The 11018-nt window shown below is 53.9% G+C and overlaps 3 protein-coding genes across 4 annotated transcripts in view; 1 reads left to right on the plus strand and 2 right to left on the minus strand.

The window, feature by feature from the left end:
- FGF21 (fibroblast growth factor 21) overlaps positions 1 to 11018 on the plus strand; it is a 28257-nt gene that overhangs the window by 12767 nt on the left and 4472 nt on the right. The window lies entirely within an intron of this gene.
- Positions 1513 to 5649, minus strand: IZUMO1 (izumo sperm-egg fusion 1). The gene is made up of 9 exons (XM_008569295.1): positions 5174 to 5649; positions 4780 to 4854; positions 4033 to 4119; positions 3773 to 3793; positions 3130 to 3210; positions 2835 to 2935; positions 2404 to 2557; positions 1921 to 2122; positions 1513 to 1653 (listed from the first exon to the last, which is right to left on the minus strand). The coding sequence occupies exons 1-9, from the start codon at positions 5532 to 5534 to the stop codon at positions 1533 to 1535; spliced, it is 1203 nt and encodes a 400-aa protein (XP_008567517.1). The 5' UTR covers positions 5535 to 5649; the 3' UTR covers positions 1513 to 1532.
- FUT1 (fucosyltransferase 1 (galactoside 2-alpha-L-fucosyltransferase, H blood group)) lies at positions 9080 to 10820 on the minus strand. The gene is made up of 2 exons (XM_008569294.1): positions 10757 to 10820; positions 9080 to 10161 (listed from the first exon to the last, which is right to left on the minus strand). Exon 2 carries the CDS (start codon positions 10157 to 10159, stop codon positions 9080 to 9082), a length of 1080 nt encoding a protein of 359 aa, XP_008567516.1. The 5' UTR covers positions 10160 to 10161; positions 10757 to 10820.

The following is an 11018-nucleotide window of genomic DNA, read 5'->3' on the forward strand; positions in this document are numbered from 1 at the left end:
GGGGGCCACGCCCGCAGCCAGCTCGGGCAGCTTCTTCTCGCTGGCCCAGCGCTGCGCGGCCCCCGGAGTCCCAGTGCCTCCCGCCCCGCCGGACCCCGTGGTCCCTGTCCCCGATCCCCGGAAGAGCTGGGAAATGCGCTTGGCACGGCTACCGGAGGCTCCCCCAGCCGCCTTGATCGCGCCCACTCGCCGCAGCTCCACGTGCGGCGGGGGCGGGGGCAGCGGCTCGCTGCTGCGGCTCCCCGTGTCGGAAGACGAAGACCTGGGAGCCCGCCGGAAAACAGAGGCCCGGAAGGGAGAAACGCAGAGACGGGGGTGTGGGACAGAGAAGGAGGGAAGTGGACAGGGACCCAGGGAGGGAAGGGAGCAGAGACCCGGGGTGGACGGAGATGGGGGGTGAGGGGGACGGTGCGGGTGGGCAGAGACCAGAGGCAAAGAGAGAGAGAAAATAAATAAGGGAGTCCAACAGAAGGAAATCCCAAGAGGCGAGCAGGGAAGGCAGGGCGGACGGTGAATCAAACGCCCGTGCCTTCTGTGGTCCCATCCCGTGCCCGTCCGAACTCCATCTCCTCAGCTCAGCTCTTCCCACCCCACCCCCACCCACCGCGCCCTGACATCGCTGTGTCCCGCTGTCTCTTCCCGCCCGCCAGCTCGCTTGCCATTCAGGACAGGAACCGCAGCCAACCCTTTTAGGGTCCCTAGCAGGACCCAGTGCAGGAACTGGGTCATAAGTAGGGGCAGAGGGGAGGCGTGTGGGGCAGGCGCAGGAGTCCTGCAGAGGTGGGCACTCACTTGACAGAGGCAGCGCTGGGCCAGCGCCGCCCCAGCTTGGCCAGCTGCTTCCTGGGGGAATTGATCCACAGGCCCACAGGGAGATGGAGCTTCCCAAAGCGGGGGCTTCCGCCCTCCTTCCGTTCACCAGATAGCATGGCCCTAAGAGAGGACGGGTAAGGCCCCAACTCCTAAGGCGCCGAGTGGTGGGGATGGAATAGAGGACCCTGCACTCCTGAGTCAGAGGGAGGAGGGGACTGGGGCTCAGACTCCGGAGTGCCGGTGGAGGAGAGGGATCGCACCCTGGACTCCTAGGACGGGAGATGGCTGAGGACGGACTCTTGGGTCTGAGGGAGGAGGAGTCTGGACTCCTGGGTTCCCGGCTCTTACCCTGCTTCGGGTCCTGGCAGTACCCGGAGGCCCTGGCTCCGTTGGCCTGGATGAGTCCTGATCCCACTGCTCTTGTTCAGCCTTTGCCTCTGCCCCAGCTCCCAGCACTGGGTGGGGGACAGGAAAAGGCGAGAGGAAACCCGGCAGGAAGAGCGGGGAGGGGGCGTCCTGTGAGGAGACTAGGCCTGGGGGAGGAGATCTGGGTAGGACTGGCCCTGCCCGATTCCTTGATTCTGGAATTACATTGTGGGGGTCCTAGTCTCCAGTGCCTCCTCTCTCAGGCAGGTGGCCATTCCCAGACCTCTCCTCTCAGAGAACCAAGTTAGGATCAGTCTGGAGGAGTGAGTCACATACTTAGACAAGATAAATCTTTATTGGCTCGTTGAGTCTGTGGTCTCTTGGTTTGAAACCTGGGAATGCTTGGCAGCTCCACCGCCAATGCCGAACAGTGAAGACTTTACAAAATCTATCACCTTCCTTCGGCAAAATATCCTGGAGGAAGATGGGGTTGCAAATAATGGAACCAGGTTAGGTACTGAGTGAAAGTCACCCTTCCCAGCCCCCTCCCCCATATCTGACCTTACTCATATTCTAGCAGTTATCCAAGCCTCGCCCTCCGAAGTCCCCCTGCTAAGTAAGCCCACCCCGAGTGGAAGTCATGCTTTCAGTTCTCAGTAGCTCCCAGACCCGCTTCAGCCCTGAGTAGTTGGAAAACCCGCCCCTCACTCCAGGCCCTGCCCTCTTCAGTGGGCAGCTCACACGAAGGCAATGATGGCTATCAGCAATACAGCACCCCAGATCATCAGCCTTCCCAGAAGGCCACTCAGCAGATTCTCGGACTTCGGAGACTGGAGGGTTGTGGACGACTCGGGGCGTACAGAGGTCATCATACCCGGGGTCGCCTCACCCTGGGTTATGACGTTTGGTGATGGTTTTTCCTCCACGACCCTTTTGGGTAACACTGTTAGAGGAGGGGCAAAGAGCAGTCCTGGCAGGGAGTGAAGGCCCAGCCCTGGCAAAAGGCAAGCCCGCCCCAATACCCAGGCCCTCCAGGAGATCATCACGCCTCCTATTGCGTGAAGCTGCAACAAATCTAAGGGAACCCTGCCCCTGTGGCCAGAGGCCACACTCCAGACAGGAAGCCACCCCCCCACAGGAAGTTAGCTGAAGCCACGCCCCTGAAGTTGACCCCAACCCTCTCGGCCCTGAATCCCACACTTCTCTCAACCCCACAGCACTGACCGCTGACGTGAAAATGGATGATCGTGGCTGGGCCGGAACTCACAGTGCCCAGTTCACAGTAGTATCTGCCCGCATCCTCTGTATCCACCATGGGCTTGGTCAGCGTGGGCTGTTTCCCCTTGGACACCAAGGCCTCAGAATTGTTCTCCCAAACCTAGACCCAAGCTCAAGGGGTCACAGAGGCCTGGGGGATTCAGGGGTTGGGGGAGGCATACAGGGGTGAGAAGATCACGGGGCCCCGGTGGAGGACACGGGAGTACAGGGTGTCATTGGTCAAGGTGTGGGGTCCCTGGGGGTCAGTAGAAGCCACACCTAACAGGTCATGGATCATGAGGGTCGTGGGGGCAAACCAGTGCGTCCAGGATCTAAGGGGCTCGCACAGGCCTGATACACTTGGGAATTCAAGGATTACACGAGTTGGAGGGCCCCACCCTGTAAAAGCTGTAATCAGTGAGGCCTTCGGAGGCGTGATGCCAGTTGAGCTCACAGTCCAGGATCATGTCTTCCATTCGATGGACTTCCACTTTGCGATCTGGGGATGGGGGATTACTGTGGGACTCTCCTTCATGGTTCCTTGCCCTCCCTCAACTCCCTTATATTTGGTTTTGGCCCCACCTTTTCTTGTCTGCAGTTTCTTATCTCCAGTCTAGGCTCTCTCTGAACTCAGTGTCTCCTCTGGCCCCGCCCCTCTTAATCAACCCCTCCAGCTGGATCCAGCTCTCTCACCCTGGCAAAAGTAGGACTTTCTACAGGCATGAACCTCCTTCACGCACTTATTGCACCAGATCAGAGTCTGCAACATCGTACCTGAAGGAATGGGGTAAAGGTTTGTATTTGCCCACTAAGAGGCATGGCTAAAGGAAGGTAGAGCCAAGGGCTGGGGCGGGGTCTTGAGCCAAATCCCTAGGAGGGTAGCCCGAGGGGCAGGGCTAGAACAAGGCTCCATATAGAGTACAAATAGAAAATAATAATAATTTTTTAAAAACAAACAAAAAAGAGTACAAATAGAATACGACCCGCTCAGGGCCGGCCCGTGGCTCACTCAGTAGAGTGCGGTGCTGATAACACCAAGGCCGCGGGTTCGGATCCTATATAGGGATGGCCGGTTTGCTCACTGGCTGAGCGTGGTGCTGACAACACCAAGCCAAGGGTTGAGATCCCCTTACCGGTCATCTTTAAAAAAAAAAAAAAAAAAAGAATACGACCCGCTCACCAAGAAATCCAAGGTGGAGAAAAAATACTGGACAGCCAGGAAACTCTCAGACGTGGGGAATTAAGAAACCAATGGGATCCAAAAAGGGGAGGAGGAGAGGTTGGGTATTCATGGGGCAAGGATAGGAATGGGCTAGTTTCCATAATCCGGACTCACCACATTTGTTGGGACAATAAGCTGCATCGGAAGGGAACGAGCAAGAGAGAAAGAGATGAGAGAATCAGATTTCTAAATCTAAAAAATGAGGGGAAAGGGAGTTGGGAGAAGAGCTGGGGTTTGGCTCTTGGGTTTGAGGGGGGGAAAGACCTGGGTCTGAAGGATGAGGGGGCTGGGGAAGCCAAGGACTCGAAGAAGGGGCTGAAGATAGGGATTCTTGAATTGTGGAAGGAGGGGGCTGGGGTCCCAGACTCCCTCACCCTCTTTTAGGAACTGAGCAGCATAGTTGGCAAAGGTTTCCTTTTGCAGGTGCAACATCCAGAATAGCTCCTTCACGAAGAGCTCACCTAGAAGAAGCAGGACAGTGCAAAGTGTTCACCCCTTGCCAGTCCTAGGTGTGAGGTGCCGGAAGTTTGCCTCTGTCTGCAAAGCCTACCATTCCACTTTCTGGCCTTCTCAGGGAAGAGCACTGGAATTGCACACTTAATACAATGCAGGTCACTGTGCTAAGCAATACACGTTGTAATCTTCATAACTGAGGGATGAAGACACTGTTATGGGTTCTGTTTTAGAGCATTTTATTTATTTATTTATTCATTCATTCATTTATTAACTTGGGGGCTAGCTGGCTCAGGGATCCACCAGCACCACGCTCTCCCAAGTGAGCTAAACGGCCAGCCTATTTATTTATTTTCATTACAAAGCATTTTAGAGCAGAGGAAGCTGTGGAGTTCCTTACTCAAGGCCACACGGGCTGGCCAGTTAGCTCATTTGATTAGTGCGGAGTGTTGATAACACAAACGTCAAGGGTTCGGATCCCCATACTGGCCAGCGCCAAAAACAGAAAGAAAGAAAGAAAAGAGGCCACAGAGCTAGGAAGTGGCAGAGCTGGTATTTGAACCTAGGCAATCTAACTCTAGAGCCCAGTATGTGACCAAGAATCACCAGGAATGGCTTCCCTGCTCTCAAGAGCAGAAGCCCCTCTCCCGCCCCCTCTGTGTATTTACCTTTTACATCGCTGTCTGTGATGCGTTTCAGATCCTTCAGCAAACTCCAGGACGCCTTTTCCAGTGTGGCCTCATCTGTGGTGGGAGACAGAACCCGATTCCAGTGTTACTGTCATTGGCTCGCCTAGTCTTAGAAACTACAATACCCATGAGGCCACTCTGTAAGGATAGGACTGGTTAAGTAATTAGCCGACCGTTGCCTTCTGGGAGTTGTAGTCTTACTACGTAAAATTGCTGGATGAGGGAGTACGGAAATACAGTATTTGCTAGCCCTGGTGAACCCGGAAGTCTACGTCCCAACTTTCTCCATTCCCGAACCCCGGAGACTCTGCCCCCAGTTCCTTTCTGCCCCTGGGCCCAGGACCCTGGAGTCCGCGCTCCGTCCTGCCCTCACCAACAGCCCCTATATAGGAATTCTCCTTTAAGGGCAGTTTCCCGAAATCTTTCACGGTCTTCTCCACCCTTTCCATCATGTTTTTGTGATGCTCCGCATCCAGGTGGCCAGGCAGGTAATCCTTCTCCAAGGACTTTAGCGCTGCCACGACCGCCGGGTCACATATGAGACAGCCCCCGGCAGGAAGCAGGCAGCCAGCAAGAGCCGCCAACAGGAGGGCAAAACGCAGCTCCATTGTGGCCAGAGCGCACGGTCCCCGAAGACCTCCAGAGAAGGTCCTCTCACCCCAAAACGAGACCAGGTGAACGCTAAGCGGAAAGAAGCCAAAGCCCATCTTAGGGAACCCCACTGGCCCCACCATCCACAGGGTCCCTAAACTGCGAAATAAGGATCTTCAAATTCCTCCAAAGTGTGAAACTGAATCCCTAATCTAGGGGACCTCAAATTTGGGGTCCTCATTGCATCCCAACCGAGAGATCAGTAAACTATTAAACAGTATACACCCGCCAGTCCCCAAACTCAGCCCCCGAACCCCCCACCCCATGCACTCCTTCCCAAACTCCAACTATGGTATACCCAACTCCCCAAATTGATGTGATTCTGAGCTTCAAACCGGAGGTGGATCAACAATGAGACCCTCCCTCCAAACCCCCCTAAACCTCCTGCACCTAGCCGAAAACTCAATGTCCAAACCAAATAAACCATCCCAAGGGCTGGCAGAGTAGCTCAGTTGATTAGAGCTTGGTGTTACAACACCAAAGTGAAGGGTTCGGGTCCCCTTTCCAACCAGCCGCAAAAAAAAAAAAAAATTCAATACAGAACTAACTAATTTATACACTCCAAATCCCTAACCTGGGAACCCTAAAAACTTAAGCAAGAATTCAAGCCGTCCTCCAGATCCGGGAGGCCCTTGTCTACCCTTCCCCAGGACTAACAGACCCTCAATCGGGAGGGCACCCTTTTCTTTAGTAAATGGAGGAGCCGCGATGCGCCCTGAACCGGCGCTCTCCGACCTCGATTCCTGACTTGCGTCCTCCAACACTAGGGTTCGCTGAGGAGCCCGTCCCAGGCTTTGAGGGCTTTAGTATAGCAGTCTGGAGTGACGACCTTCTACTCTAATATTTTCCCATAGCTAAAATTAAGGCGAAAAAAATAAAAAATAAAAAAACAAAAAATAATAAAATTAAGGCTTTTGTTCGGGACGAGGGTGAAGATGGTTGAGTGGAACCGATAATTTTTCCACTGGGGTCTGAGTCACAGGCGTCCCCTTTCTACAAAGAACTCCTGCCTCTCCCTCCTCCGACCATCCCAAGCGGGGTCCCGAATTCCCTAAGAGACATCCCAAGGGGGTTTCCTTGGCCCCGCCCATAAGCCCAACTCTGACCCTGATTGGACCACAACAAAGGGAGGCCCCGCCTATCTCTCCGTGACATCACATAGGCAGCCGCCGTTTTGAACTAGAAGTTTTCCAGCACCTACCACCTTCCAGGAGAAGCAACCTGCCTGCTTCAGCTTCCAGAGCGAAGGACCGGGCTTATGGCCGTAAGCGTCCTAACTTCTTTTGGCCCCAGGACTTAAGCTTCTACCTAGATGCCCTCTGCGCTTTGGAATCCTGGCGTTTCTACTCTAGGACTACAATTCCCAGAAGGTTCTGGGGTCTTTCTCCGCAGCCAATTAGCGCCACCAGCCCCATTGCTTTATGGGAAATGTAGTTCAACAATTGTATTCTGTGCTCACTTCCTCCTCCACCTTCTCTCCCCAGCCTATGGGGCTGGTTGTAGAGGTCCCCAGTGGGAAGAAAGGTTGGGCCGGCCTGTGGCTCACTCGGGAGAGTGTGGTGCTGATAACACCAAGGCCACAGGTTCGTATCCCTATATAGGGATGGCCGGTTAGCTCACTTGGGAGAGTGCGGTGCTGACAACACCAAGCCAAGGGTTAAGATCCCCTTACCAGTCATCTTAAAAAAAAAAAAAAGAAAAAAGAAAGGTCTGGGGGCCAATACTTAGGGTCCCAGAGAAAGGAAGTGGGGGTTTTACCTTTGGGTCCTGGAAGGTCTCTCTCTCTCTCTCTCCTTACTTTTATGAGTGATTCAAAGAGGGCACCCCCAAAACAGGGAGGACAACTCACACAAGTCCAGAAACAAGGGGCTGCCAGATATGAGTAGATACAACACCCCAAGACATCATGAGTAATTAAAAGTCCCTAGAAGCTCCCCACCTTTCCCTCCACTCTCTTACACATTTTCACACACACACACCCCAAAAGAGCTGCAGAGACGGGTTGGTGATGTGGACTTAATAAGTTTTACTGATTCCTCCCCAGGTGATGCATCATCCTGGAGGCACTGCAATACCAGGTTGATATGTGGACCAGATGGAGCAACCTCCTACTCCATCTCCCAGCCCCCAAAAATCCATTTAATATATTGTCCTCAGGTATAAGACATATCGGATATTAAACAGGTAAGAATAGATTCTATACTATGCCTTAGCCAAAAAGCCTAGAAGCGATTGGACTTTTAATTCATGCTTCCTGCTCTCCTACCTGTGAGAGCTGAGTTGGGAATGGTGCCCTGAAACTCCCTGAGAAGCTGAGAGGCTTAGGTTCATGGATGGGAGATGGGAGTTGACTGTATTAAACGTATCTTCCTTCACCCTCTGCAAGGCAGCCAGAGGCTCCTGAAATGAGTCAAGAACCCCATCTTCCTTGGTTAGACCCTGTGCTCTTGCCTGGGTTTGAGGCTAGGTCTGGGGTCTGCATACTTTGTGTCCTTTCATCCCAGACCTGCCCAAGCCAGAGTTAGTGGTTCTGTCAGTTGAGGGGCAGACAATGGTTGGCAAGGGACACAGAACCCTCCAGCTTTCCACAAGCCCAGAGGGCATGTTTATGCCTGCTGACTTCCAGAAAACAGATCCCAGACCCCCAGCAGCCTAGCTGCAGAGGAGGAAACGTCCTTAATTGTTAAGAGGCAACCTAACCTTGTAGCCAATATATGCTGTACCAATCTTTGGAAGTTTTTGAGCTTAGAAAAAAGCATCCCTGGGTTTTTAAGAAGTTCTGCAGAATTTTAGCAGCTATTTCTTACTCCATTCCACAACCCTACACACACATTTTAGCCTGTCTGCTCCAAAAAAGTCTTTGAACCTTTCTCAGGGGTAGAGGGATTGGATGGAGTTCCACTCTGCTCACCAACTATCCCAGCTTTTCCAGAGCTTGTGAGCAGAAAAAGATGCTGGCCACCTGGAGATATAGTTTGTTTTCCATATTTTTGTTTTTTCTGGCACTGCGTTTCCAGTTGTACCTTCATTAGATTCTTCACTGAAGTTATCTGGAATTTCAGAACCCCTTCTCCTCTGGAAAAGCCCTGCAGGGCTTTTCACAGGCATTAGACCTGGCCCTCTCTAGAACAAAAAAAAATCCTATTCTAGAATCACTCCATAAACAGAAGGGGAGTAGGTAAGTGCTTGCTCTATAACAACCATGAGTTCCTTTAGTCTTCTGAGGACCCAGGGGAGAAACACCTCTTCTAGAAAAGACCAGAATGGTCAACACTAGAGGGGGGTTCCCTGTTCCTGGGGGGCAGCCATTTAGAAGTTCTCTGGATATGGGCTGGGAAGAGCAAGTGGGTACTGTGGCTTCTAGAACTGCCATGAGTTTCTCCAGACATTGTCAACCATCAGGAAAAGATGTTCTGCTGGTTCAAGAATGTTCAGGAAGTTCTGGAAAGTCTCCCTTTCTCTCCAAGTCTGGCCAACTAGAATCACTCTGGCAATTGATGCACACCTACTTCAGGACCACCACAAGCTTCTTCAGAAGCTCTCAGGCCTCCAGAGACACGTACCACCAGCTCTAGACTGATTAGTCTATTCCAAAAAGTCTCCCTGACTCTCAAAGTGTAGCCAATGTCTAGAGCGAAGACAAGTCTGCATTAATACCCACCCACTCAGGCAGGAAGGCAGCCTTGGGCTTAAAGATCTTCAAGAACTCAGAGTCTGGCAGAGTGAAGTTGGCCAGGTAGACAGTGTCTCCACCAGCCAGGTAGGCAGCCCAGAAACCAAAGGTGCCAATCGTCATAATGGTGTGGTTGCACTGTGTGAGCAACGCAAAGTCTTTCCCTGGTGAACCCTCCTGCCCATTGCCAGCAAAGATCACATCGCCCTGAGAGGTGTCAATGTTTTCCTGGCACCATTCCATGCCATTGCTGGTGACCACAAAGATGGGGGCTTCATGCCGTGCCCGGAACCAGTTCATGGCCTGTTGGAGGTAGACCTGGTCGCCCACCACACCCTTCCAGCGATGGGGCATCACGTGCAGATAGTCACCGCGGCGCACATGTACACCCACGAAGGTGCTCGGGCGCTCTCCAGTGTGGCCCAGGCGGAGCTGACTTAGAAAACTCTGGGCCTCCTCCCGAAGGTGGTCATGCAGGGTGAACTCGCTGCGGATCCGTTCCCGAAGATGGTGAAAGAAAGTCCAAGAGCAGGGGAAGCCAGAGAGCTTCAGCAAAGGATACTTCAAGTGGGCATATTCCTCTGACATCCAGTCATGTAGCTGCAGCTCTTGCCAAGGCGTGTGGTGGTCCACCTCGGGCACCAGTACGGGTAGGGTGATGCGGAAGACAGGGGCCAGGACAGCGTGCATGGCTGGCAAGATGAAGGCGCGGCGGCCATTAAGCTGGGCCAGGGCAAGCAGTGTGGCGTACTGCCCCATCTGGTTACCAAACCGGCCATCTGGGTGGATAGTCCAGGTTCCTGAGAGGGAAGCAGGGTTTGGAGGACAGGAAGAGGCATTGGGGGCCAGCGGTGTGCCCTGCAGGCAGAAGATGGCCACAGGGGATGTCACCAGGTGGTGGTCTGGACACAGGACAGACAGGTGTAGGCCATTTCGAAAGAGATCTTGGTGGATATGGAAGACGAAGGAAATTGCTGAGAAAATACACACTACCAGGAAGGCCAAGCAGAGCCTACGATGGCTGGGGGGCCACATGGCTGTAGGGGAGGAAAGGTGAATTAGCGGCTGTTCAGAGCCTGAGGAGGCATGTCAGGGAGGACAGGGCTGGGATCCGGGACTCCCAATCTCAGAGAATGAGGAAACTAAAGGTTTAGATTTCGGGGTTTGAGGTAGAGGGAGTCTAGGTGCCTGAATCCTAGGTTTGAGGGATGAGAAGCTTGGAATCTCAGGGCAGGGAGATGGAAGACATGAAAATTGGCGGTTTCCAAGACAGCAATGGTTGAGGGTCTGGTACGTTGACCTCCATCTCTGGGAGTCTCCCATCTCCTCACGCATAAGGTCCACTGAAGCCGGTCTGTGTTCTACCAACCCCTCTCTCAGATGTACCTGTCTATGAGGGGCTGAGTCAACCACTGAGGTAACAGGAACGGACAGTCCGAGCAGAAGGGGACAAGCTGGTGGCCCAGGACCGAATGAGGGACCTTGGTTCCTGGAGGAGCAGAGGTGGGGAGGTGGAGGAGACTCCTGGGGTCTTAGTGGGGAAGGGATTGGGGTTGCGCTCCCTGGGAGTAAAGGAAGCGAGACCTGAAGGCCCTGGTTCCTGGGTCCCAGACAGCCACAGCTCCCACTCACCTGAGCTCCTTGCGGGTGGAAGATCCGCAGTCTGCTCTGCATGGCCAGGGCGCGCTGCCCGCAAATGCAGCCCACATCGGGCAGTCCCCGGAGCCCCGCACGCCAGGTTCCCCGGCCCTGCAGCCTTCCCGTCCGCGCCGCCTGCCCCGACTGGCTGAAAGGGCTAGGGAAGGGGAGCCATGGGAAGGGGCGCTGCCCGGAGGTTCGCAGCCTCCGCCCTCCCACGCCCTGCAGGCGGCTGGGAAGCCGAGCGCCGCCCCTC

The sequence above is a fragment of the Galeopterus variegatus genome, unplaced genomic scaffold (genome assembly GCF_000696425.1).
Source record: "Galeopterus variegatus unplaced genomic scaffold, G_variegatus-3.0.2 Scaffold486, whole genome shotgun sequence".
NCBI classification, from domain to species: Eukaryota; Metazoa; Chordata; class Mammalia; order Dermoptera; family Cynocephalidae; genus Galeopterus; species Galeopterus variegatus.

What these genes read in the sequence shown, in the direction of transcription:
- IZUMO1 (XM_008569295.1), bottom strand. Translation starts at nt 5,534, where the DNA reads ATGGTGGGGCCAGTGGGGTTCCCTAAGATGGGCTTTGGCTTCTTTCCG. An exon ending in TGCTCAGTTCCTAAAAGAGG is followed by an intron (nt 3,794 to 4,032) that starts GTGAGGGAGTCT and finishes CTTCCGATGCAG; the next exon opens with CTTATTGTCCCAACAAATGT. An exon ending in CATCCATTTTCACGTCAGCG is followed by an intron (nt 2,123 to 2,403) that starts GTCAGTGCTGTG and finishes CTCCTCTAACAG; the next exon opens with TGTTACCCAAAAGGGTCGTG.
- FUT1 (XM_008569294.1), bottom strand. Translation starts at nt 10,159, where the DNA reads ATGTGGCCCCCCAGCCATCGTAGGCTCTGCTTGGCCTTCCTGGTAGTG.